The 25,643-nt window shown below is 39.7% G+C and overlaps 2 protein-coding genes across 2 annotated transcripts in view; one reads left to right on the plus strand and one right to left on the minus strand.

The window, feature by feature from the left end:
- LOC132911028 (protein tipE) overlaps positions 1-25,643 on the minus strand; it is a 232,202-nt gene that overhangs the window by 187,711 nt on the left and 18,848 nt on the right. The window lies entirely within an intron of this gene.
- LOC132911022 (kynurenine/alpha-aminoadipate aminotransferase, mitochondrial-like) lies at positions 5,114-10,915 on the plus strand. The gene is made up of 8 exons (XM_060967340.1): positions 5,114-5,508; positions 5,623-5,810; positions 6,589-6,759; positions 7,494-7,754; positions 8,480-8,659; positions 9,336-9,462; positions 9,944-10,152; positions 10,271-10,915. The coding sequence occupies exons 1-8, from the start codon at positions 5,415-5,417 to the stop codon at positions 10,352-10,354; spliced, it is 1,314 nt and encodes a 437-aa protein (XP_060823323.1). The 5' UTR covers positions 5,114-5,414; the 3' UTR covers positions 10,355-10,915.

The raw sequence follows: 25,643 nt of genomic DNA on the forward strand, positions 1-25,643 counted from the left end.
CTGTCTCACCTGTGGAGCTGACACCGACTGGCAAGGTGGGGAGAGCCGTTCAGGTGGGAAGCAAGCGTAAGCGGAATCGTCGGAGAGTTGATTTTAGGTCGGCTAATGTCGTTTCGCTTTTAATGAACTTCTCCGTTCGTTAAGTACGTTTCTCCATCTCCGTCGCCTGCCAATCCGCGGACCAGTTTCTTCTCCCTCGAGCACCTGATCGGATCTTCTTTATTTCTACCTCGCCAACGGTCATCACGCGTCTCAGAGTATATATTTGCGAATTTTCAGAAGCTACGCCTCGATATTCTCAATGAGATCTCCTCCGCCGAATTTTCAACTTTTGCAACACGCGAATGTACGCACGGATTGCCACCCATTGAAGACAACGACCGTCTTTTCATCCGCGGATTGTCCTAATATTGTATAGTCACGTTCCTCTTTATTTACTAGCGCGCCTCTTTCTGTAGCCGATCGTTTGACCTTTCAAATAATTATAAATTCTAACAATGTTTGCTTTTGTTTCCAGAATCTGTGGAAGCAACAAACGCTTAAATATTTATTATAGTTTGCCAAATAAGCGTAAGATGTCGCTACCAGGAAAACTTAATATCGTTTAAAAATCAGGAATCGAGATCGCTTCTTAAGGAGAACGACCATGACCATCTTTTCTTTTTCGATAATCGTCGTTCGAAATCATTCGAAAACATGTTGGTTGAAAATTGGAATATTAATAGATTTCAAGAACAAACAAGATTATCGAATAAAGATTCCAAATAAAATCGAATAAAGAATCCGAGGAGTCTATCCATCAATGATATATTGCAATTTTCTAGTCGTAAAATGGTGAGCACGCTCGATTTCTCTTTATCGCAGCGACGTTAAGCAATGACGATTGTTGCATCATGTGCATACGTGGAAAAACATGTTAACGTAAACAGGCAAATAATACAATGATAATCGATAAGAATCGTTCGTGTAATTTTTGCAAATATTTGTGTTATTTAACATTGATCTTTTCGGTATCTGTAACAATATCTAATTATCGTAACAATCTCAAATTATCATTATATTGCCGTTATAATTACAATTAGCATTATAGATGTCTGTTACTGTCATTCGTATTATTACCTATTCTGAAAAATTCGTTAATGACAACCTCTGGACGATTAATTAGCGATTGAACTAACATCGATCCAAAACAAATGGATTTCGTTGATTAATATCACGTTGAACTTTCAAATGCAATCTTGCACCTTATTAAACTATCGTATCAGCGAATTAAAAGAATCGTATGAAAACTTAGCAAGCTTTCCGTAGAAATTACTTTGAGATTACGAAGAAGATATTTTTTCAAACCATTAAACATATAATAGTATATATATAGTAAATTTCAAATCATTAAATATATAACGATGTATAGAATTATCAATGCTTTCTTTTTTTTTTAAAGAAAGATTATCGTCCCATCAAAGTACTTAGTTTTTATACTTGATACGGAAACACAAGAAATAATTATTTTTGAAATCTTATTCATTCTTAATTTTTCGTTATTTTATTACGCTATCAAAAGTTTGATATTAGAATGTTTACTCATTAGTCAAATAAATATATCGAATATACCTAACAACCATGAATATTAACAATGCCTATCTGATACTGTCTATTAACAAATTGTATCGTACTTATTCCACAAACATTTTAATCTCTCTATAAAACTTGATAAGTATGTTTATTATATGATAACTATACGATGACGCGAATATGACAACAAGACAATATATTGATTTTATTGGTAATAGATGTGATTGAATGTCAGTCTGGCGGTTGCTTAAATTCATTAGCCGAGAAAAGTGGCAAATGAAATCGCAACAGTGTGACGTTATCCAACCGGTTTACGCGAAACCACTGTGTGAATGTTGCTTTCGTTTGAATTCCTTCGAAACACGATTCATTCGGTGCCGTTGAACTTTGAAAATTCGAGTATGAGCGAACTGAAATCGGTGTCAAAAATAATTCTCGATTTCACATAAGCAGATACCAAATTTATAGGAGACGAATTCTTCTTCTCCGAGTTTCTTACAATTCGTCTAATCGTTTTAATCGTGATACGATTATAGCCTACTTTTTTTTATAAAACCGCACGGATATCTTTCTATTTCCGTGCATTACGTAATTGGCTCAAATATGGTATATCTATGACTACAAGGATAAAGCGATGCCATCTCGGATTTTGCATAATCAAATGGTGCGATGTAGTTCGGTCACGTGTTTGAGAATGTGCCATTTCCTATGTTGTGTTATATACATATATTTTCACACTCACACATATAGTGGTCCTTGAAAGAATTTGAACATGTACAGAAACTTTGTACAGATATGTTATATCATGTGTCGTGATAAAACATTTAAAATTTTGAATCATTTTTTAACATACATTTTTTCAATAAATTTTCGAATAAACCTGAAAACGCATAGAACGTATAAAAGCATTTACTTGAAAAATTTTCTTATGTGGTAACGGTTGATGATAGGCCTTGATAACATATAATACTATAATACTATCTTCGATACTGTGTTTCATCTTTTACACAGCAAATACCTTCTAATTTCCATGCGCGTGTTCCTACAGATTTCAATTTTAAAAAATATAATAATCGTGTATTACGATAGCGTTAATCAGGTTTCAAACAGTTTTATATAACGTAGTATATAATGTAATCGTAATAGTCTGCCCTAGCATATATATTCGTAAGTATTTACATATCAGTTGCATATGATTAACTTCGAACCTGTGAAAAATATCACTTGCTTCGATATGATCGGGCCTATTCCCTCGATCACTCCTAAATAAACTTAAAGCAAGTATCACAAATACTTGATACAACAGAGGTTCGTCGAATTTCGCTGAGAAGAATTTAGTAGTTTAGTTAATCAAATAAGTATCGCTCAACTTTTATCTGGTGAATGGTATACAAAACCCAGAAGGTTTACCGTGCAGTTACCCTTCGAGCAAACTTCTCACCTTTCGCCGTGACCTTCGTCTACAGTCTACGTGATTAAACGAGTTGTTGCACGAGAAAGAAACGCAGTCTACATAGCAAACCTCGACGTTTCTTGCATCAGCGCGACGCGCGACGCTTACGAAATACCTTGTATAAGATTAGCAGCGGAAAAAGAATAATAAAGCTGGCGTGCTCCAGCGATTTTCTGGTGGGAGTTGGATCGTCCCACCGAAGGATCTACAATATACACTTTGATAAGCAAAATACGTGTCCACTGGCCAACGAAAATATTTGAACACTTATCAAAGAAAACTTTTACGTGCATGTCGCGCTTGTCACATAAACATTTTTTTCAAATTGAAAGTAAAACGAAGCTAATTCGAAGATTTATGTAAAAATTACAAGATATTTATTGCAAACGTATATTTAGTAAAAAATTAATATACAGCATGAACAGCCAGTTTAAGTATAACTGGTAGTTGACTGTTGAGATATTTTTGTGATCTCTGTGAAATATACGTCTCGCTATAGTGCTAGTGAAATTTCAAAATCTTTCGTACAACATATTATAAGATACAATTTTACAAAAAGTGTCTGCAACTTGTAGACGTACGTTTGAATACTTTCGTGAACCTGTAAGTATAAAAACATACTTCAAAGGGAACGACCGATTACGGAAAAGAAAAGAATTTATCAGGACCGATTAATTCTTTTCTAATTAAAAACTTCCACTTCTCGCGCGTTGACGATCGAATGTCGCGGTTCGTTGATGATACGCCAACGAATCATCCTCGAACGGACGAGGAATCGACATTGATTCGTCGCTTTATCTATCTCTTAACAACTTCCCACGAATGTATCGCGAATGTAAAAGAATGTTTTTCGAATTGGCCCCGCTCGAAATGAAAGAAGAAAGAAGAGTCGAAAAAGATAGAGTCGTTGACAAGCCGTATCCTGACGTATGTTCGTTCACCAACTTTCCTAGAAACGATCGAAACGGAGTGCGTTTTTGCCTTAAACAGAAGAAAGATAAAGGCTTAGACGAAGAGTAATTTCGTAATGAAGCAATTAATCTCGTCACGTCGTGCTTGGACGACGTAATCGTTAGACATAGAAAAACCTTTGTACGAAAGTTCAGTGTTTTGTTCGATTTTACTTACGGCGATATTGGATTTTATCCCGATATTGGAGTTTTAGTAACAAATGGCTAGTTCGATTTGATTAGTCTCTTTTTTGTCCTACAGTAATATAGTTTCAGTTCGATATTTTTCTCCCCCCCCCCATTTTTTTTTTTTTTTGCAACAGTTCGATTGCAATCGTGGTGTTACGAGAAGGATAATTGCAGTTTTTGGTATCGTTGGTATCGGTCGAGTAATTGCCCCGGAGATCATTAACGGTGGCACTGTTGACGGAAACCGGGTCATTTTTACTATCAGTTTTACTGTCATTCGTTCAGCCAGACGAAACGCTGATCTTTTATTACATCATGACAGACGTACGTGTTGAGAATCGTTCGTCAGACGTTTATGATAAATCCGACGCATGATCGAAAATCCCAAATCTCCCACTTCTTGAAATCCACGATACGAAATTTATAAAAATGTAAAAATCCCCGCCACGAGTCTAGAGCTAACTCACGAAACAAAGTCCAATTTTCTTATTTTCTTTTTTCTTTTCTTTTTTTATTTCAATAACTCTAATCGACTAACATTTCTCGCAACGGTAAAAATAAGACGCTCGATATATTAAATGTTTCCTTTATTCGTTTCATTTCAAAAGTATCGACGTTTACTCAGAAAATCATCCACCCGTACAAGATTTATTCTTATTTGCATATCAGAACTCGTTACAACACCATTGTTTACAGCTAGTCATAATCTCGCATCGATGACTATTGTTTGTAACATCCTAGAACGAATTCCTTGAAAAAATTTCTCCATCGTCGAAGCATTTTCATCATCCTAAAAGATACTTGTATTTGAACAGTGACACGAATGTTGATAGTAATGGTAATGCTGATAGTAATGATAGTAAATAGTCGAAGCATTACTATGTATTCCCGTGTATTCCTTTTCGAATATGTTAATGCTATCTGACGCAACCAAAGCTATCGCTAAATATAAAAGCTGGGTAAACGAGCCGCGCTGTCAGTGTTGATAGTAATAGCGTTGGTGTTTCATGAAAAAGAATGTGTTATTAAACGATCCATTTTTATTTTCTGTTCTTTTCCATTCGTTCGTGTTTCCTGTTCGCCGGCAAGAAGTTTCCTTTGTTACTAGCATATCGGGATTTGTCGTAAAAAGAGTCATATTTTTTCCATAGTTTTACTTGCTATTTACCGTTCGTTTCGCTTTCGATCCGTTTGATATTAGAACCTGCGCCGATCGGCCTTCAAGGTGCATCGAGGGAAAGTGAACGAAAATGCACAAGACGAGAGAAAAATTCGAGATGGATTATTCGTCGTTCAAGACGGAAGTCTCTAAACGTAGAAGATCGGCCACTACCAGGGAATTGAGTAAGAAGATAAAATAAGGATTTTTGTCGAAAACCTTATTCATTGTTATTGGTGGATAAAAAAGTCGGAGGGGAGGGACAGTTTTCTAACGATGTGTTTTCGCGCGTCTTTCAGCCAAAATAGCGTATTCAGCGCCGAAGAACGTGGTCTCGTTAGCGGAGGGTATGCCAAACGAAGAAACCTTCCCTTTCGCAGAGATCTCCATCAAACTCAAAGATGGATCGTCTTTCACCCTTGACGAACGAGAATTGGGTTCAGCTTTGCAGTATATTCCTACTCAGGGCTACCCGCCGCTTCTTCAGGTAACTGAAAATTGGATTTCACTCGGAGCAATTTGTTTTATGGATTCCAATTGCCAGTTATTGGCACGCCGCACAATTTTGATTATACCTTGTCCAATGATTTCTATGTTTCTGCTATTCTCTACAACCATGCCATATACAAGCTTCGTACACGATAAAATAACGTAGAAGCGGGGATGTTGACGTTGCTGCGTTTTTAATCTCAGTTGCAAGAATTTTGGCTCTAAAGAAACACGCGATTCTTCAATTTTGCGCTATTCTTCGATATATAATGATAGTTGCTCCTATCTTTGCTGTTACCAGAGACGCGTAGTTTGCCACGTTATTTGGTACCTCGACTTACTAGATCATTACATTATGCTCTTCCATCCGATATACGTACTATCTTCTTTAACGATACAGATAAAAGATTAACATTTTTTAGACTCTACTCTAAATAGTCCGTAGCTACGAAGAGTAAGATTAAAATTCTTTCTAAATCTATATTAAATAGACCGTAATTACGAAGAGGCGAGTTAACACGGCTGTTTCGTGGATTATACAATCAAAATCGAAGATAAAGATATCCGAATGATTATGAAACGTCACATCATCCCTGTCACTCGATAAAGATCTCGAATGGTATTTATACTGGAATAACGATTACATTTATCAAAAACGCGCGAGTAACCGTACGTTTGTAGTTAAACCGCTTCTTTCTCACTTTTTTCCTCTCGCTTTGAGATAACGCAATTGCCTTCAATATGTTTAACGACATTGAATACTAAATTGGTTTCAGAGCCTGAGGGAGTTCCAGAGAAGGACGCACGCACCACCCTTGTGGGAGAGCCGTGACATCGTGATCGTCTCTGGATCTCAGGACGGATTAAGCAAAACTCTCGAGGCCATACTCGACCCCGGCGATCCTCTCCTGGTGCACGATCCTTTTTATCCGGGCGTGGAAGTTGTGGTGAGTAGTTCTCGACTATTTTTTACTCGATCGCGTTTCTCTTGATATTCGGCGATTAAATCGTTTAGAAGATCGAAACAAAGTTTCTTTCTCTTTTATTTAGGATAAAGAATCCTAACCCCTTCTCGGGATATATCGTTCTTACTATATAGAAAGAATTAACGATCTCTCTCTCGCTGTTTTATTTTTTCTGAAATTAACGACAGAGAAATTGGAATTCAAAGGATATTTAATCGTAAACGGGGCGTTAACTGTAAGAGATACGAAGCAACATTGAAATTCTTATGCATGAGATAAAAGAAATCAGAAATCCGGAAAAATCCGAATTATCGTGCTGATGAAATATTTACGATGACCCGAAAAAGAATTTCTTTGTAAGTATAAAATATTAACTCGAATCGTTCGTGGTTTCAAGATAATTACATTTCTTATATCCCGATTTATCAATACGTGAGCTTTCCAGGGATAAATATCTTTCCTCGTCGTTATACGGCTAGTCATAAAAATCAAGTCGTACGTTTCAATAGATAGACGCCTTCCCCTCTTCGCTAGATACATAATCTCTGTGATAAGCGGTCTTCGTTATTATGTACGCATATGGCAAGTGATGAGAATTTTTAAGCGGGCAATTGACAAATAAGGAGTAACGGGTAATCGTTACAACGAATTCAGGACATTTTTACCATGCAGCGATCGATAGCGTAGATTCGAAGAAAATGGCTTTTCGATTACAGGTCTCGCCGCATAAGGTGGAACTGATCCCGATCCCTCAGGACGAGCATGGTGTGGTTCCAGAGATTCTCAGGGAAACGTTGAGGAACAGGCAGCTGTCTGGCAAGAAAATGCCAAAAATAATGTACATAAACGCCACCGGATCGAATCCCACAGGCGTCATTATCCCGTTGGAAAGGCGGAAGGAGATTTACAGGATAGCGTGCGAATACAACTTCCTGATCCTGGACGACGATCCCTATCATTTCATGCACTTCAACGAGGTGAGTGATATTTTTATTCTTCTCGCGCATTTATTTCCTAAATAGTTACATTTTGTTTCCTCTTTTTATTTCGTTGATTTTTCTTTCTTATCGCTCGACTCTTGAAAATATTTGTTCTTTTTGGTGATAACTCGTGGATATCACGTAGTACGATATTAGAGGCAACTGCAGGATCGTTCGACCAAAGATACGATAATCAAAATGTTCGAACAAAATAAAAATTACCAAGCGAAAAGATGACAAATTTGTCATATCGATAGAAATTAATTTGCTATTGACGTTAAGTAGCGTGGCACGAAAAATGAAGTTAACGCTATCGATAACACTAATAATGAAAAATTACAATTACTCGCGCTCGTAGATCTCAAATTCTTGCTATTCGCTAGATCCGAAACGTTGAGAAATTTGTAAAAAGTCGAATATAATTTCGCGAAAAGAATTATATTATATGGCGATGTTTATGCAATTTTCTAATTCCTTTGGCCGGTATAAATTCGTAGAGCATTTCAATCTCTCTGGAAACACATGACAAAATAGTTAAAACCATAAAATCGTCGAATGAATATCAATTATCGTTCCGACCAATTACCCAGAATATCATTTAGTTTCTGTATTAATCATACTAAATGTTATTCCACGTTCGACTGCCTGAAATAACAGTTTGAATAATTGTCACTGTCCATAGCGGACAATTTTTGATAGCATGCGAAATGGGTTATGCGCAGGTGGAACCAAAATCGTTCTTATCGTTGGACACGGAAGGCAGAGTGATCAGATTGGACTCGTTCTCAAAAGTGATCAGCAGTGGTCTGAGATTGGGATTCATCACAGCAGCGGCTCCACTGTTAGCGAGTATAGAACTCCACTTGCAGAGCAGTCACCTCCATGCCCCTACATTATCCCAGGTTGGTAGGGTTGCTTTTCTACCCCATAAATTCTCCACCGTCGGTAAAACTCACCGAGCTTCGTCTCTAATCGTGATTTTATCCCAATACGATAAAACACGATGGAAAGCTTCGATTATAATCCTCACGATAATCATAATTACGATGATTATACAAATTTCTAGTACTTGCTTGGAAATGATGTACCTACAGATAGATTAATAGCGACCCTCTCTCTCTCTCTCTCTGAGTTATCGGTTTACGATCTTGCTATAACCAGAGGTTAGTAACGTTGTAATAAAAAAAGTTCCAAGATGCGCGAATTTCGATCGTCGCAATTTTTCAAAGTCCGCGTGTACGCGTAAATACATACGTACGTATAAAGTACGCATCGATACGATTTCCGACGCATTCGTCAATAAAACATATGTCACTGCACGCTTCGCAAAGATACGGTCGATGGTTATTATGTATCATTTTGTAGACGTAAATATTATTTCTTCGGTATGAAGATAAATCGCGTGAAAAATATCGACAGCGCTTCGCACGCTTCGCGTAATTATCGTTGGACGTATGCCCATCCCGTATCAACGGTGGCGCGTGTCGGTTGTTATCGTAAATGTAAACACAGAACGGTTTTTATCATACGCGGTTGCGAAGAAGGGACGATTTCTTCACGACTAACCGTTGTTTCTAGGTGATACTGTACAAGCTGATGAAATTATGGGGATACGACGGAATGATGAAACATTTCATGGGGATAAGGCGGTTCTATAAACAACGAAGGGATATTATTGCCAGACTCGCTGAAAAGCATTTGAGCGGTTCGTATAATTTACAAATAGCGGATAATCGTTACTATGGAACATGCTTATTTTCTCGACAGTTCTTCTTCTTAATTTAAATATTTAAATATTTAATTTAAATTTAATATTTTAAAAATTTAATAAATTTAAAGAAATTTTATAAATTTAAATTAAATTTAATATTGCTAAATTATTTTATTTAAATATTTAAATATTTAAATATTTAAATTAAATATATATGTCGTTTGCTAAATTATTCATTTTGAGTGTAATTTTGAAAAACAATTAATTTATTAATCAATTAGTTATCATAGTTGTGATTAACTTATTTGTTTAATTATGTTTACGATTGTTGATGTTTCGTTTTACTTTAAACACGTGCCGCGCATTTGAATACTATTTTTCTCTTAAATCTACGGAAATTATTTCAATATTCCTACGATTAGTAACGCTATCCTTATTAGTGGTGGCATATTAATATGTATCGCCTACTTTGCAGGTTTAGTAGATTTCACGATACCAAGGGGAGGTTTCTTCCTCTGGATCAAAGTTCGAGACATTAAGGATACATGGAAGATGATTATGCAGCGAGGAGTCACGGAGGGTGTCATAATGGCGCCCGGTGCAGCCTTTATGAAGGATCCTAGCAAACCATGCAACGCTATTAGAGCAAGTTTTTCCAAAGCTTCTTACGAAGAAATGAACTTGGTAAGTTCCAACAATGTAATAAATTCAAACTTACAATTAAACCGGTCCAAATTACTTAATATCGACCGAATCACGAAAGTTACCGTTATTCGATATATGTAGTGACTTTTTTTTTCAGGCAATGGAAAGGTTAGCAGATCTAATCAGATCCGAGTTGCGAAATAATTACTCGATTATAAATGAAAATACGTTCATAAACTAACGCATATGGGTCTTTTCGTTCGGTAAAGAATCAACGACGAAGGTTTTCGAACGAAAATTTATTCATATACGACGAAACTTGTATCGATAAAGTAATGTCTGCTAGAATATCGTACGTTGATATGGTAGAAATCGTCGTATCGTAGAAAAAGATCTTATCGACGTATAGCGACATGCAGAAATCTACCTAATCTATCCTGCGAAACTTCCTCAAAGATATTTCTTATCTTATTTGCTAGAGGGCCGCAGGATCAAATTTTTTCGCGCTATAATATATATAATCGTATATTAATTTTTATGCAATTTTTTGAAATCGTCTTATTCAATTTGATCATCTTCCATTTCATCGCTGTCAAAAACCATCGGTAACATTTTTTAACATAAGTAACAATTATAAATAAAGTGTAAATATCGTGTGTACTTAATTACCGTAAGAATTCGTATCGTTTGTACGTGTATTTATCGCGAATCGGCAAAGTATCGTGTAAGTTTAAAATATCTCGTATAAAAGTATTGTTACGCTATGTATTAATGTTATGCGAATAAAACTGAGTCAATCGAGTTGCTGCGTTTTTCCTACTTCCCCTATCACCCGTTCTTTCTTCGTTATAAGTTTTCAAAGTCAACTTACGCACGTTCCTAGGAATTCATCGGTTGTTTGGAAGTTAGCTTGACACGGAAGGGAAAGATAAACACGTAAAGTTGGAGCGAAAGACAGCGTAACAGCTATAGGATTAGGAGTAAGGGTGGAAGACAGCGACTAAACTCTTTCACTTGCTACTAAACATCTTAACTACCGATTAATTGAACGAAATTAATTTAATTGCGATATAAGCTGAGAAGGATCCATCTTGCGGCCTGCACGTTTCCTCGATGTCGAACCGTTGCTGTTCGCTCTCGCAGATACGACTGCTCGTACTTCCACGATGTCGTGACATATATTTCTCTTTGTCCGCATTAAATTAAGTAGCGCAAGCACCAAAAGTAAACGACGATTCTGGAGAAAAAACTTGACGGACGGTTAATCCACGTTCTTTGTCATCTTCTTTCGAGTATTTGTGGCACGTCTATTCCTGAACGTTTATTACCACTAATATCGATTTCCTATAAGGAATATCGTCGAAATGAAAAAAAAAAAAAAATGTCAACGACAGACTAACTTTAGTTTTCCAATCTCATATTTGAACAGCGCGATTGGCTGAAATAATTCTTCGTGAAACGAGACAACAAGAACAAAACTAAAACTAGAATAAAACATCAAAGAACAAAAATAGATTGAATACAAATGAGAATTTATCTTGCAATAAAAAGAAAGAAAGAAAAAGTGCAAGTGATTACGGAGGAAAAAGCGATGAAAGAAAGGGAATGGCGAACGAGGTTAATACGCGTGTAATGACGGATTTAAGACAAGCAACTTGTGTATTTTCTCGGTCGGGTAAACGAAGGGAAATCCCCGGGCCCTTCGAAGATATAGTGTATATTAAAAGACGTTTCTAGGGGCCGTTATAGGGGATGCACAGATACGGCCGATCATACGAATGGCCACATTTTCACGAGTGGGATTTTCGTGAGAAACCAGTTCACTTTCGTTTTCCGACCTCAGATCATCGAGGTCAGTTCTGCAACTTTACGATCATCGATTAGTCCTGAACCGAACACCGAAAAACCATGCACGTTTTCGAGTAATCCTGTGAAATGATATGGAGAAAGTGGAAGGAAATTCTGAAAGGAAACTATCGAATTTGAAATTCTTGACTCATTTTATAATTTATCAAAGTATAAGCTCTATCCGACGTAACGTAAGTGAAATTAGCGATAGGTAAGCAACGGATAAACAGCTTGGCTTGGCAAGAAGGAGAGAAGTTAAGATCGAGAGTTAAAATCCATCAAAGATTTCTTATGTCGCGACTATTCCCACGATCTTTCTCGACCTGTCACGGTTCTTAGTCAACGCGAAGCATTATTTTTACAAATCTCGTGGCAAGCCGAACGAAGCCGACGAAGCTAGACACGGCGAACGGGCTTTCAAGGATGCGCGCATTACCTCGCGCGATACACGGGCCGAACAGCGTTGCTTTCGCGAACAGCAGGCGGGAAAGGGGGAAAAAGGAGAGGAAAGGCGAAAAGGAACGAAATTCTTGGATTCGAGCGTATCCGTAGTCGCGGGCTCGGCTTCCTATATAGCCGGCGTGCTTTCTGTCGCTCTTCTATTCGCCGGTGCCGCTCCATATAGCACGAACTGTAAGGGGGTTATTCCCCAGGGATAGGTGAGATCGGGAGGTGAAATGCGAAGGCGGTAGGAGGGTGGCCGGAGACTAGGGAAGAGTAGCATCGTGGTAAAGAGCGAAACGAGGAAGCACGAAGGAGAAAGAGAAGGAAAGGAGGAAACATAGGAGAGGAGAAGGCGAAACAAAAGACAGAGAGGAAGGAGTTCTGTGCAAGAGAGACAACGGTGAAATGAGAAAGATATAGAACGAATGGTGCGAGAAAGGAGTGAGGTTGGCAAGGGTGTGCGAGGGGTAGTGCAGTTTCGTGTTGGCATTACTCTTGATTTCCGTGGTGACGTCGCTACCTCGGCTGCCCTTTCCCTCCAACTACTGCTCTGCCTCTTCCTCCTGGCTTCTCCTCCGCCGTGTCTTGTGTTTTGCCGTTTCTATGTGCGGGGCCTACACCCAGCTACCTAGCAGCCCGTGCTGATACGGAGAAAGAGCAGCCACCCGGACTATCCGCCAGAGATAGATCCTTCCGTGCGCCCTACCTACGTATATCGTTTCGCCTACGAATACAACACACCTCTGTACGTACATGGAGGAACAGCCACACGGATAAACAGTTGCTTTTCGAGGCCGCGTCGCACGGAAAAACCCTTTGCACCAGCCATTATATCACGGTAAACGTCTCAGCCTCCCGAAACCACATTATACCGGGATAATAAAAAATTAAGGGACCCGGCATCGGCCAACTTTTCCCTCTGTACGCTTCCTCGCCTCGGCCAGCTGACCAACTAAATGACCGATAATGAATCCGTTGGTTCTGCTCGTGGACACTGCACGTGGAAGAAAGTTTGCTCCGCTACGATTGATTGACGGAGTAGCCTCGCAACCACCGACGTACAGGCAAATCCAGGGAGAAGTTGCGAATGTTTAGAGAACGTTTGCTTCGGCCGGTAAATATCGTTTCAGGCGCTAACAATATTATCGTTATCGATGTTTTTTCGTTAATTGCTTTTAGCATTAATCTCGATGTCGGAGGAGTGAAAATCTATGTAACGCGTACTTGTTGGCTTAAACTCGAGCGTTTTTCAGAGAAAAGTAAAAGCGTTTACATTTGAAAAGAGAGAGAGAGAAAGACTAGTTTTTATCCGTTCTTCGTCGGAAACGATATCTCTTATCCAGCTCCGTTGTTGGTTTTCTTAACGTCGCGTCGACGCAAAATACTGCTAGGGGTTGCCAAAGTCTCTTTATTCGTCCAGCGTGTACACGCTTTTTGTTTCTTCGCTCTTACTCTCCCTTCTCTCTGTGACGTCTAAGCAAAGCATAGGTTGTTACGTATTGTTGCTCTGTTGTCAATCAGCAAGCATCCGAATACTTTTGCAACTCGTTATACGCACACGGTATATACGTTCCATTTACCTTTACCATTTCAACTTCACGATTTAGAAAACAGCTATCCAGAACAAAAGCGATCCTCAACTTCGTCATCGCGACTCAAGTCCGACTTGCCACGGCTCTTCCTCATTATGGTTGGATCCTGTTCGAACCGCAATTTGCCGATCCAAATTTTGCCGGTTCCAAGTTTCCAAACGAACCAATGGAAACCTGTAGCGAACTCCGTTAGAACGTGGATCGCATAGCGCGATTCTACTCTGGGAAAAATCTGTCCGCGAAACGACCTTCGATGGTTGGAAGACCTAATCGAAAAGCCGATCGGGAAAGGTCGAGCGCGAAATAACGTGAAACAACGGCGAAAGTCGGACGAGAGGGTGTAAGAGGGCGGGTTGGTTTGGATCGGCGTACAATATAGCCTCGCGATTGCCCAGTAAATATCGGGGCGAGGTTATAGCCGGCTCCGCGGCCCGTAAACCAAGACATTAAATTTTATAATATTGCGTCCCGTCTCGCTCCCGTCCCTCCTCGACATCGACCCCTCTCGTCGTCGTTTCACCTACCTACCCCTTCGTAGCCGAGCGGGTGAACGCGGGCGCCAGCGAGTTGGAGCGCGAACGCGCACCGTGCTTTTATTGGCTATTTACAGAGGAAATGGCCTCTAAATTAACTGCAGACTGCCGGATTGCTACCTATATCGAGCGGCCTCGTATAACGGCTCGCTGCTCTCGCCCGTTAAGATCAAAATCGAAATGACAGAGCGGCGACGATTAATTTTGCGCGCCAAAATAGCGAACGATATCGCTCGCTTCTTCCGTCTTTTCATCTTTCTCTCTTCTTCGCAAGAGAAGCGTTACACGCAGCGACGCGTGATCGTTTCGATGGCTACGATGCGATGGCTGTCTTGTCGATGGAAGGCGGTCGAGTTAAAAGGAGAGGAACAGAGTTGTCGATGGAAAGGACCGCACTGTCGGGACTCCTTTTAATCACACCGTGAATTTTTGATCGTTCGACCGAAGAGGGGAATTTGTCGGCTTTTTCCAGGCCTTTGGTCGGCGAGGCGTCGAAGGACCGACGCACGGGGGCGGCTTCGTGAGAGTTTTATGAGCAGTACAACGAGCTTCATATTGTTATTTATCGTTGCTCGATGGCGGTTTCCAGCCAGAAGAGGATGTAAACCCGTTGCCAGGAATATTCCGATTAGAGTTCATCCGTCCGATCAAAGTTCACGCGCACCATTATTCTTTACACTTTTATGCATCTTGTCGAAATAAATAGTAGCTCCGTTGTTAATAAATATCGTTGTTAAAATTCTGCGTTATTCGTCGAAAAGCTAAAGTATAAATAAATATATCTGACTTGCGATCAATCTGATTGCGTTTTCTTAAAAACAGTATTCGAAAAATTAATAAATAGGCAAATAAACAGCCATTTCGGAATGCTCACATACGATGCAAAGTTTTCATCGAGAATATTGAATCTGACATCACAGTGGCAAATAAATTTCATGTCTCAATTAGTTTTTCGGCCACGTGGCGGCACGTGGCGGCACGTTGGTCTCGCAGCTCGTCCCGTTTTCCCCTTTTGCTTCTTCGCCGCCATCGGTAAGGGCGTAATTCAAACGCAAATATATTAAGTGTTGTCTACACCGAGCCTCTGTTTAGCGTGTCCGTTTCGTTTAGCTCGATAAGCATCTTTCGCTGCGACTGATCGCGATTCTAAGCGACAGGATGATTATAGATCGCGAGGACACGATCATATCGTTTCGTTTCATTAATTTAAGGCTCGTAATAACGATCCGTTAAAAATCTGATAATACCTTTGTATTATGGAAGATCGTTTGAAAATACAACTTGTACATCGAGCGTACATGGTCACAAGTATGGAATTACCAATATGTTTCAGTAGTATCGAGGAAGTAAATACGGAATTATGCTACCCAAAGATCCACGAAAGTATGTAAATAAAATTTCCATTCCTGATCTGTAGAGTTCGTTAGTTCGGGACCATTACGTATTCTACCGAATCCAAGAATTTAAAATAGATTTAGCTGAAAATTTCATCGTTGAAAAGTCAGTCGATGAAAATAAAATTTTCATTCATCACTTCCTGAATTAATTTCGATATTAACAGCAGATTCAAAAAATGATTCCAAACTCGTAGCGAATAGCGTGTATGAGATACATATTTAAAATTTGTCTATTAATCGCGGTGTTGCTATCGGAATGCCGTTCATCCTGTAGAATCAAAGAGTCGTTTCTTGATTGTAGTCGAAATCGAATGATCCATAGCGTCTCCGCAACCTCTGTATTCTCTACGCAAACACGATCAGAAAAGACATATGTTTGAGTAGTGTAATATATACATAGTTCCCGCTCGGACACATCGTCCTACAACATATTAACAGCTTAGCCGGTAAGCCTTTTATATTACATTTTTCCCTCTATGGGGTCTCCTAATCCAATGGGGTAGCTGGTCGTCCTATAATACGGGGACGCACATAGCGAATTCGAGCCGAATCGAAGTTCAACCTTGCGCGCGTATCGAGGAACCGCAAGTCCTAAGATTACCCCCAAACGATCGCTAAAATAAGACAATTTATATCTGCAATATTTATCTGTTACCTATCACTTCTATCAAAGATAAATACTTACAAATAATTGTAGATAAATACTTACATAAATACTAGCAGATATCGTAGATATCGTAGATTAGACATATACTATATAAAAGTACATTTTTGTTGTTTCTTTCCTTTTTTTCTTTTCTTTTCTTTTTTTTTTTTTTTTTGTTTTAATGTTACTTTATCATTCGAAAAGGATATAAAAATGAAAATAAGTTACGTTAAATGTACCGTTAATGTACTCAAAGATGTAACTATTAAAACAAGCAAAATTTCAATATCTTCGATATTTGAATATCTTTCGCTATTTTAATCTTATAACGAGTAATATCTTTGAATTATAAAGACGACAGGAAAATATATATTTTGCCTTAAGAGTAATTGACAATGTACTAAATTTTAAAACTGCTACCTTATTAAATATGGAAAATGTGACTATCCTATTTCTTCCCTGCGGTCTTCGCTCGGATAAACTCATACGTGTACTTGAGCGAAAATCGCTCGAATCAATAAATTTATGAAATTGCCATGGAAAATTACGAGTTAGTCACTTTGACCGCTTTACCACTTCTAATAATAAAACTTTCTTTTATGCCATAATCGTTCTTTGATTAAACACTTTCGGTTTCACTTTTAACAACATGCTCTCTCATTCCAGGAAGCCCAAGTTCCCTTCGATCGTGCAACTTGACCACTCATCGCGTGAATCTTCCGCCAAGTATACGTATTCATACGCGACCCGTCCGATTGTGTTTGGCTTTACAGGCACGTAAGTCACGCGTCAAGGGATGATTCCGCGTTGCGTGCGCTTCACAGGGCAAACAATGGGCCAACCCCGGTCAGGGTGCGCCCCGTAAACACGCGTCAACCGATAAAGTTATGTCCACGTTCGCCGAACGATTTCTGGAAGCGACCGCGAGTCAGTAGATTCTCGACATCTAGGATGGGTCAGTCATTCTACTTAATTGGGGCTTCGGACGTGAAATGTTCACAAAGTCAAGTCGGAGGAAGCGACTGTCCCTAGGAAAACGGTCTATAGGATCATCGACGTTCGAACAGTCATGGGAAAAGCATGGTATCGCGATTTACCATTGCACAGAGAGGATTATACTTTGTACGTGGTCGATTGTTCTATGATAAATCGTCTACGTCTGTTTCCTAATTTATTATCTTCCTTCAAATACGATTCAAGAAATAAAGAAAATATGAAGTGCAATTAGATTTTGATTCGGTCAGCTAGATTCTCCGATAATTAAATTTTAACTCGCTGTAGTTGAGACAAATAGATTGAATAAATAAGATTAAAAACAATTTATTCATTACGTGACAGTAAAAGTGGACGAGTGAATGCTTCTGTAAGGAATGATTCGAGGATTAACGAGAGAATTCGATGTAAATCGTAAAATAGCCGTAGCTTTATAAATTCAGAAAGAAAATTCGTAGAAAGCAGATCTGTTTAACGAGGGTCATTTTCAAGTTACGTTATTATCATCTCATGTCTATCTTACTCTTAAATATAGTTTCATTTGTTTTGTTTCATATTTACCTCAACATTCAAATTAAAATTATTACAACGCTATAATTAAGATTATTGTCAACTTCGAGGCGACAGAAACGCGTCGACTTGTGAAGACGGGGATGCTTGCTTTGTTCTGTATCGTGGTAGTTGCAAAAGGACATCAAAATGCAGAACATTGCATCGGTGTGCGCAGCAGTAGTCAAGAATTCGAAGATATGAGAGGCCGGTAATAAATCTTTAGCCAGGACTTAAGTTTCCAAGTAAATCTTCCCACGTTTTAGCAGTAAGTCCAGAGCTCACTGCGGAACGGGATCAAGAATACCGACTTGCTGGATAACAGCTTGCATGGTCTCGGCGACGCCGCGTCGGCGGCTGCATAGTCCAGGGAAGGTGCTAAATCCACTTGTGACGAGTTTAAAATCGACTCCATCGCCCATACTGATGTGTCTCGCCCTTAATCCGCTACAGAAGCACGCAATCCGTGCTTCTATAGAACTGCGAACGCAGCTCGTTAGTCAAAACCTCTCAAGAATAGTATCTTCTTTGAAAGAATTTTTGATCACAGCTTTTTACGCTAATCTACAGATTTTTCAATCGATTAAATTACCAACTATCGTTAGAAGCCCATCAAAATAGCCCTTCCCTTGCAAATTACTAAGAACATGTAGATTCTTTTGACAAAATCAATGTTCACTCTTATTACGATCGAAAGTATCATCGTGTACAATTTTAACTGCAGTTATTTATGTCGAATATGGCATATTTAGGAATGAATCAAAGACCGGTTATCGTAGTATCAAATTTGATAAAAGAAGAAAAAAGAAGTACCCTGGGAGAAGGAAATTTTGAGATTCGGATAAATTTTACATAGTTCTCTACACGTGCGTTCTCTCTACGATTATGCGTTCACGTGGTTCGAAAATTCTGGTTATTATGGCTAAAATTCACTGATTATATTTTATAACAAATAGCCGGAACGAGTTTCGCAGTAAATCACAGTCGAATAAAACAGGATAATTCACATTGTTAAATTTACATTAATATCGCATTTCGAACCGATACTGCATACCACAACTAGATCAATAATCACGTCATTTAGAATGTAATAAATTGTTTTTCAATCGTGCCGGGATTAACCAATTAAACAATTATTTCAATTTCAAATAGAGAATTCGAAAGTGGAAAAATACCAGTTGGAGAAAATCCGTCTGGTATACGTCGACGTGATTATCGCGAAAGAAAATTGTCGGGTAAAGAATTGCTACCCGTAGATGGAGGGGGATAAAGTTTGGACGTACTAGAAGAGAGAGCAACGTGATTTAGATATCGTCTTCTTGCGGTAATCAATTTCCATTAACGAAGTCTTGGCTCAGTTAGACAAAGAGAGAGAGAAAGAAAGATGGAAGCAACTGAGGGCGAGGACGAGGCAAACGGAAGATGAAATGGAGATAAAGAAAAACCGAGAGACGGGAGACAAATCTAAAGAGGCTGTGTCGTAATCGAGTTTCGCGTATTTTTATCTGAACCAATGAAAATTATCAGGTTAGAACTATTCTCCATCCTTGGAAAAAACTATCCAAAACTCCTTAGAATTATTATTTTATGTCTCAATGAAGAAACGATTATCTCTTGTCTTAGAAAATTCTTTAGTAGACAATTGCCCTATCATCTCTACCGATTCTCAACTTTCCAATTAATAAACAAAACATTCTCTTTCTGTATATTCCGTGCCTGATTTATCCGCTACTCTTTCCCTTTCGTCCCTCATTTTTTTTTTTTTCTCCAGAATATAGAAATTGCAGAGAGTTTTGGAAATATTAAGGATTTTGCATATCATTTTCAGACCTCAATCACCATTGCAACAGAGTTAAAACAAATCGTTACTCGATAATTATAAACATTATCATAAAACATATCAAGTATATTACACGTCAAATTTAATTAATCGAAAGATCAACGAATATCGATGTCGATCGGAAAATAAAACATTTCTTCGAAAGTTTCAGCGATCTGCTCGGATTCTTTCAGATAACAATAAACAAATCTGGGATAACGAGAGAAGCGTCGAGACGTCCCCGATCCTTTCCGGGAATAGTCGGTGAGTTGAGAAAATTGAAAAACTTCCCGGTAAAATTGTCCCGCCACTAGAACTTGCACCGAACTTAACCTGTCCCTCCGTCGCTCAATACATTCTAAAAACTAATTAAACTTTGGACATACACAAGAAGAGGCCCGACCACAAGTTTCCGTCGAACGATTCTCAGGGGTGGATTAAGCAGGCGGAGTTCTCGTTCGCAAAAATGCTCGCAGCTGAAGGCCACCAGCGAATACAATTACGAGGTTGAAATAATCAAGCTCCTGGCACGTTTTCAATAACATTCTTAGCCGCCAATTAATATCAGAGGAAAAAAAAAAAGGACGATAGAAAGTTTTGAAACTTGGAACAATTAATGTTGAAAGCCTCGATTAAAATCTTTTATACGTTCTTCCTTCATTTTCACCGAATAAAATACCAGCAAGCATATAGATTTTTAACAAATGCGTGCATCATAAAATACTTCCGCTAATCGAATCAATTTATATACCAGACCGTAATCAACCTTAAATCCTCTTCCGAATAAAAACTTTCCAAACGTAAATTTATGATACTCGAAAGTTTCACGCGTATCAGAGGATGAACGTTGTAAACCGGTCTGGCAAAAATGCAGCAAAAATCTTCTTAATGAAAATCTATAATATTCGACAACTTTGCTACGGTGTGATACGCGCGTGTATAAACAAAATCGTTTATTCGGTCAATTCATCATTTTTCCCTTAAAACAACAATCCACTGGATCAACGAGATCCGACCACTCAATTAAATCTATGCAAAATTCACAAATCCGGCGCGATTCGAGATCAAACGTGTAAACTCAAACGAATCACGGTGAATCGGAGAATCGAAAGCCGATTCCGTGGACCGGCTGGCGAGGATCGAGAAGACGCTTGACGGTGGAAAGCAACCGTGAACCGTGGATCGCGGTGAAAAGCGACCTCGCGTAAACGGCGTACACCGGCAGATTCGGCAATTAAGCAAAAGCCGGCCGCGTCGAGTGGCAAAATATTTGCAGAAACGTGGCATCGCCGTTCGGAAACTCGTTGGTAGCCGTAACTGGAATGTGAGATATGGCTGGAACTCGATCGACGTCCAAATGAAGCACGCTAGAGAGTCGGCAAGTGCCTGGTCGGATATTATAGACCTGTGAACGAGACTGAGGGGTGGTTTCCGCGTTAAATTGAAACGCTCGAAGGTAACGTCTAATGAAAGCATACGCGCGGAGCTAATATCTACCCCACTAGAATGTAATAATTTCGGAATGGTACTTGAGAGAGAGTCCGTACTTCTCTCTGCAACAAAGGTTTAAGCACGCGTGTAGCTATTCGGAATCGCGCGCTCTCGTCGTCCGCCAGAATCCGCCTCGCGGCCTGGCACGACCCTGCAAAGTCGACACGGACGCCAGATAGACGATTTATTAAAAAGTTCATTCGATAAACCGTGCTCGGACTGGGCCGCGTTCCGCTACGCGTTGATTTCGTTAGCGGGGTGGCTCGAGTTTCGAATCGAAAGAGCGAAAACCAGCCAGCAAAATCAAAATTTGCACTTCCACGTGTTTCGCTCCGCGGTAATTGCGTACATCTCCGCAGTGCTTCTCCAGTGTTGCCTACATTTCAGTTGCGTAATTTCATTCGCTCGGTGCTATTGAAATCGCTTGAATTCGATTGAAATTGGAGGCAACTAGAAGAAGATACGTACATAGACGTTTTTTATAGGTTTTACGGAAAATCGTGCTTCAAGTTGTAGTATGGCGCTTTATAATTATTAATTTTATAATCGAGACGTGCATACAGTTGAAAAATACGAGTGGCGTGGATTTGGTCACGATCGCTCGGTGTCTAGCAATGTTACGTAATTCCATGACTCCGTTCATTAACGAAACTTTATGCGCTCTTCTTTCATGATTTTATGATAGTAGGTGAGCCTATACGTTTTTCTTTCGAAGAAAGGTACGAATTAATTTGCACCGCTGGAAACTATCAAGAAGGCAGTAGGTAGGTGGTAAATTGACATATCGACTTTGACTGACCCAGAATGTGTTTTTCGATATTTTATGATGCCAGTTATAATCCTGAATGGACGATATCGCTGCAGTACGATTCGTCCATATTCTCCGATCAAAAAAAAAAAAAAAAAAAAAAAAAAAAGGAAAAAAAAAGAAAAAAACGGAAAATTCAATACAGAAATAGGATGAACGAAAGATCGCAGTTATTGCAAATAATAATGAGAGGGAGATATCGTATCGAAACGCAGGAAAATTCAACGAATATCCGGTCGGGAGAGAAAGAGAGCACGAAGAGAAGCGCGTAACAAGTAGTCTTTCAAGTTGCACGTGGTGGTAATATAATCGGGCATCGGTTTCATGAAAATCTATCGGACGAAAGCTTTCAGCGATCAACTGTAATCGTGTATAGGCGGCCAGGCATTTCGGAAAACCGGCATTGGAAAGAGTTTTCAAGAGTTCCAACTGGAGAAGTGCACGCATAGAATGAATTTCGCTGGAGGACCGTTTCTCTGCAACTGTGTACGTGTACATCCGTGTTTGCATGTGTTCGCGAGCCAGTGTGTGTATGTGTGTATGCACACGCGCGCGCACGTTCACACTCTCGTCCGAGGCTCGGTGTTAAAGAGTGGGGGCACGAGAGCATGTGGGTGCTGTAAGCACAAATTGCCACAAATTGGAGAAAATTGAATGAAGCTTACGGCTTAACGAAGGCACTAAATCCTTGTGGAACGACCTATCTCAACATGCAGCCCATTTTCGTGATAAGTGAGCAGATGTCGTGCGTTTAAAACACTCCATTGACAAATCACGATTAGGCTCCGACCATCTCTCAAACTTCCAAAGAAGCTGTTCTCAGGTGTTTGGATTTCAAGTCTAATTTTTAACGTTTCTGGCCAGTCACACGGGGCTCGCGTTTTCATATAATTAAAACTGCACCGTGTTGCGTTCTATACACGTATACTATTTACCGAAATGTTCAATTCAACGCGTTTAAATATTAACTCGTTAATTACAGGAGATGAAGTAACTGGAATGCCAATTTTTTTCAACGTAATAATTTCTTTATTTAAGAATTCGAGATATTTATTTGCTTTCAAGATGGAGCGCGTCGTATTTACATTCACGAAGACCAAAACTATAATCCAACTGAAACTGATTTGTTAAAATTTCTAATTTAGAAACGCTTCGGTTAACGAATTGAGCGAAGACACGATCGGCGACCGATATGCATATTCGTTTTACATTTCTATGTACCGTTCGACCATACTTCTTTTAATAAAACAGAATTACTTAAACTAATTATACCCTGTTCATCGAGCAACCGGTTACGGTAATCGCGTTTAAAGCGTTCGACGTTGTAGACATTGCTGGTTATACAGAACTCCCATAACGGGCGCGATGCTAATATTTTAAAACGACTCGTAAGCGAGTTGATCGTCCATCGTTGATCGTCTACCAAATCCAACTTACGTTCGGTTTAGAGATCTTTCGGGTAAGTGTAATGCCCCTTCTGACTTCGATAGGAACTTTCTCCTCCCCTCGAAAGGTCGAAAAGAGGTCTTTTATTGGAGTGGCTTCTCCGTCGTTAAAGACGTGACGAGTTCGCCAAGCGATTATGGAGGATTGAAATCGAACAGGGTAGAAGGGAAACACGAGGATGACAAGAACGAGTCTCAGAGAGAGAGAGAGAGATAGATGCGGAACAGTTGCCTATTTGTAGCGAGCAGGAGACAGACAGTGACGAGAGTCGGGGAGGCGTGCTAGACGTGGAATATGTCTGGCGTATGTGGAGAACCTCGTACACTCCCTCGGGATTGTTATGGGGGCATACCGGCTTCTGGTATGTAATATCAGAAATTCCTGTCTACCTGTGTGTCGCCTGTTGCCCGTGCACGTTGTTCCAATTGGAACAGGCGGGGCGCACGGTGCGTCGCGAAAGTGGTATTACTTCCACAGGCGTGTGGGCCCAGGTGGGTGAGCCTGAGCATTCGCCTTCTGCTTCGTCGAATATTTCGAGGATGAAACTGCACGAGTTCTACGACGGAAAAATTAACTAGACAGAGGACAGAGATTTCGTTTGTCCAAACGAATCTGTCCGCAGAACGGTACTGTCCCCTTTTTCCTTCAATTTTGATTTCATACACCGGTTCGTTGTCAGTGGTGGTTTCGACTTCAGAGAATCGCGGAAATGATTTCTATGGAATTTATCGAGTATTCTGGTTCGCTTATTCGAACGTCTGTTTCCTTGATAGGCAATCTGGATTCGATACTTGAGAAAATGCTTTGGAATAAATGTGAGTGGTCTAAGAAATTGGTTACGAAATTAGCGAATAGAGCACGTAATAATTCAGGGCGGAAAATTTCCGTCGTTGGGTCGAAGTAACGTTAAAAAAATCCTACTTTGGAAAAAAGATAAAGAATTCATGACGCGGAGTCTTTTTCGGAAAACGCGTGACGTGTTACACCTAAAACGAACCTCGATCTCGCAGCACGGAAGGGTAGTTTTAGCCAGAGGCATCGGTAGTCTGCATTCGACACATTGTCAATTTGCCGCAGCTCGTCTCGCCTGTTTAAAATCGATCGCCTACAGGCACATATGCCTCTGCGTGTTTCCGCCGCCCAAGTGTTTCGTGTGTTGCCATTGTTGCAATTCTCGTCTCTTCTATCGTTTAAAGGAACAAAACGAGGGAGGAGAAGACAAGGAGAAAATTAAAAAGAAATATAGATACTCCGATTTGAACGTTAGTCACCAAGTTAAAAATACGTGTGATCCGATCGATCCGAGCTACTCGAAATTTTTTATTCTTTCCAGTCGTTGGAAATTCGTTCGACGAATTCTCTGGAAGGACGACAACCTTGATTAAACGATCGTTCGACTATTATAACGTTCTTCTTTTGGCAATTTATATTTCGAATTTTCCCTCCAAAGGTGCATCGAACCTAGGTAATCGAGCTGCCAGAACACGATTGTAACAATAATTAACCGGTAATCAACTAGTCGCGGAAAGTTAATGTAGCTGCTGACCGAGAATAAAAACTGCAAACGGCGGATATTTGAAATATACAATTGCGTTGTAGCCGAAGAATTCCTGTGGTGCGCGCACGAATCCCGCCGTGCATTCTCTGGTTATGTCTGTTTCATTAAACCGGAGAATTCCAGCGTATTTTTGGAAGCGTAGGAACCAAGCGTACCACTGGTTACACCATTTTCCATGGACAGTCAGCGTTTGTTCGACCACGCACATCGCCGCGCGGCGCTCCAACATTTCTCGCCGTTTTCGCTCGACTAGTGATCGAATACTATGGACCACCGACGTTAATTATCTTTAATACCATTATCCATGTACTCCCATGTGTTAACACGAATGTTTGCTTTTCTTTTCAATGATCTCGCGGAATTAAGGTTGGCGCTCGCGCGTTACTTCGCGAATTTAGAAAATCAG

The sequence above is a fragment of the Bombus pascuorum genome, chromosome 9, assembly GCF_905332965.1.
Source record: "Bombus pascuorum chromosome 9, iyBomPasc1.1, whole genome shotgun sequence".
NCBI lineage: Eukaryota > Metazoa > Arthropoda > Insecta > Hymenoptera > Apidae > Bombus > Bombus pascuorum.

Excerpts from the sequence above, each read along its gene's own strand:
- LOC132911022 (XM_060967340.1), top strand. The coding sequence starts at position 5,415 with ATGCACAAGACGAGAGAAAAATTCGAGATGGATTATTCGTCGTTCAAG. Across the intron at positions 6,760-7,493 it reads ATCCGGGCGTGGAAGTTGTG|GTCTCGCCGCATAAGGTGGA; the intron begins GTGAGTAGTTCT and ends TTTCGATTACAG. Across the intron at positions 8,660-9,335 it reads ATGCCCCTACATTATCCCAG|GTGATACTGTACAAGCTGAT; the intron begins GTTGGTAGGGTT and ends CGTTGTTTCTAG.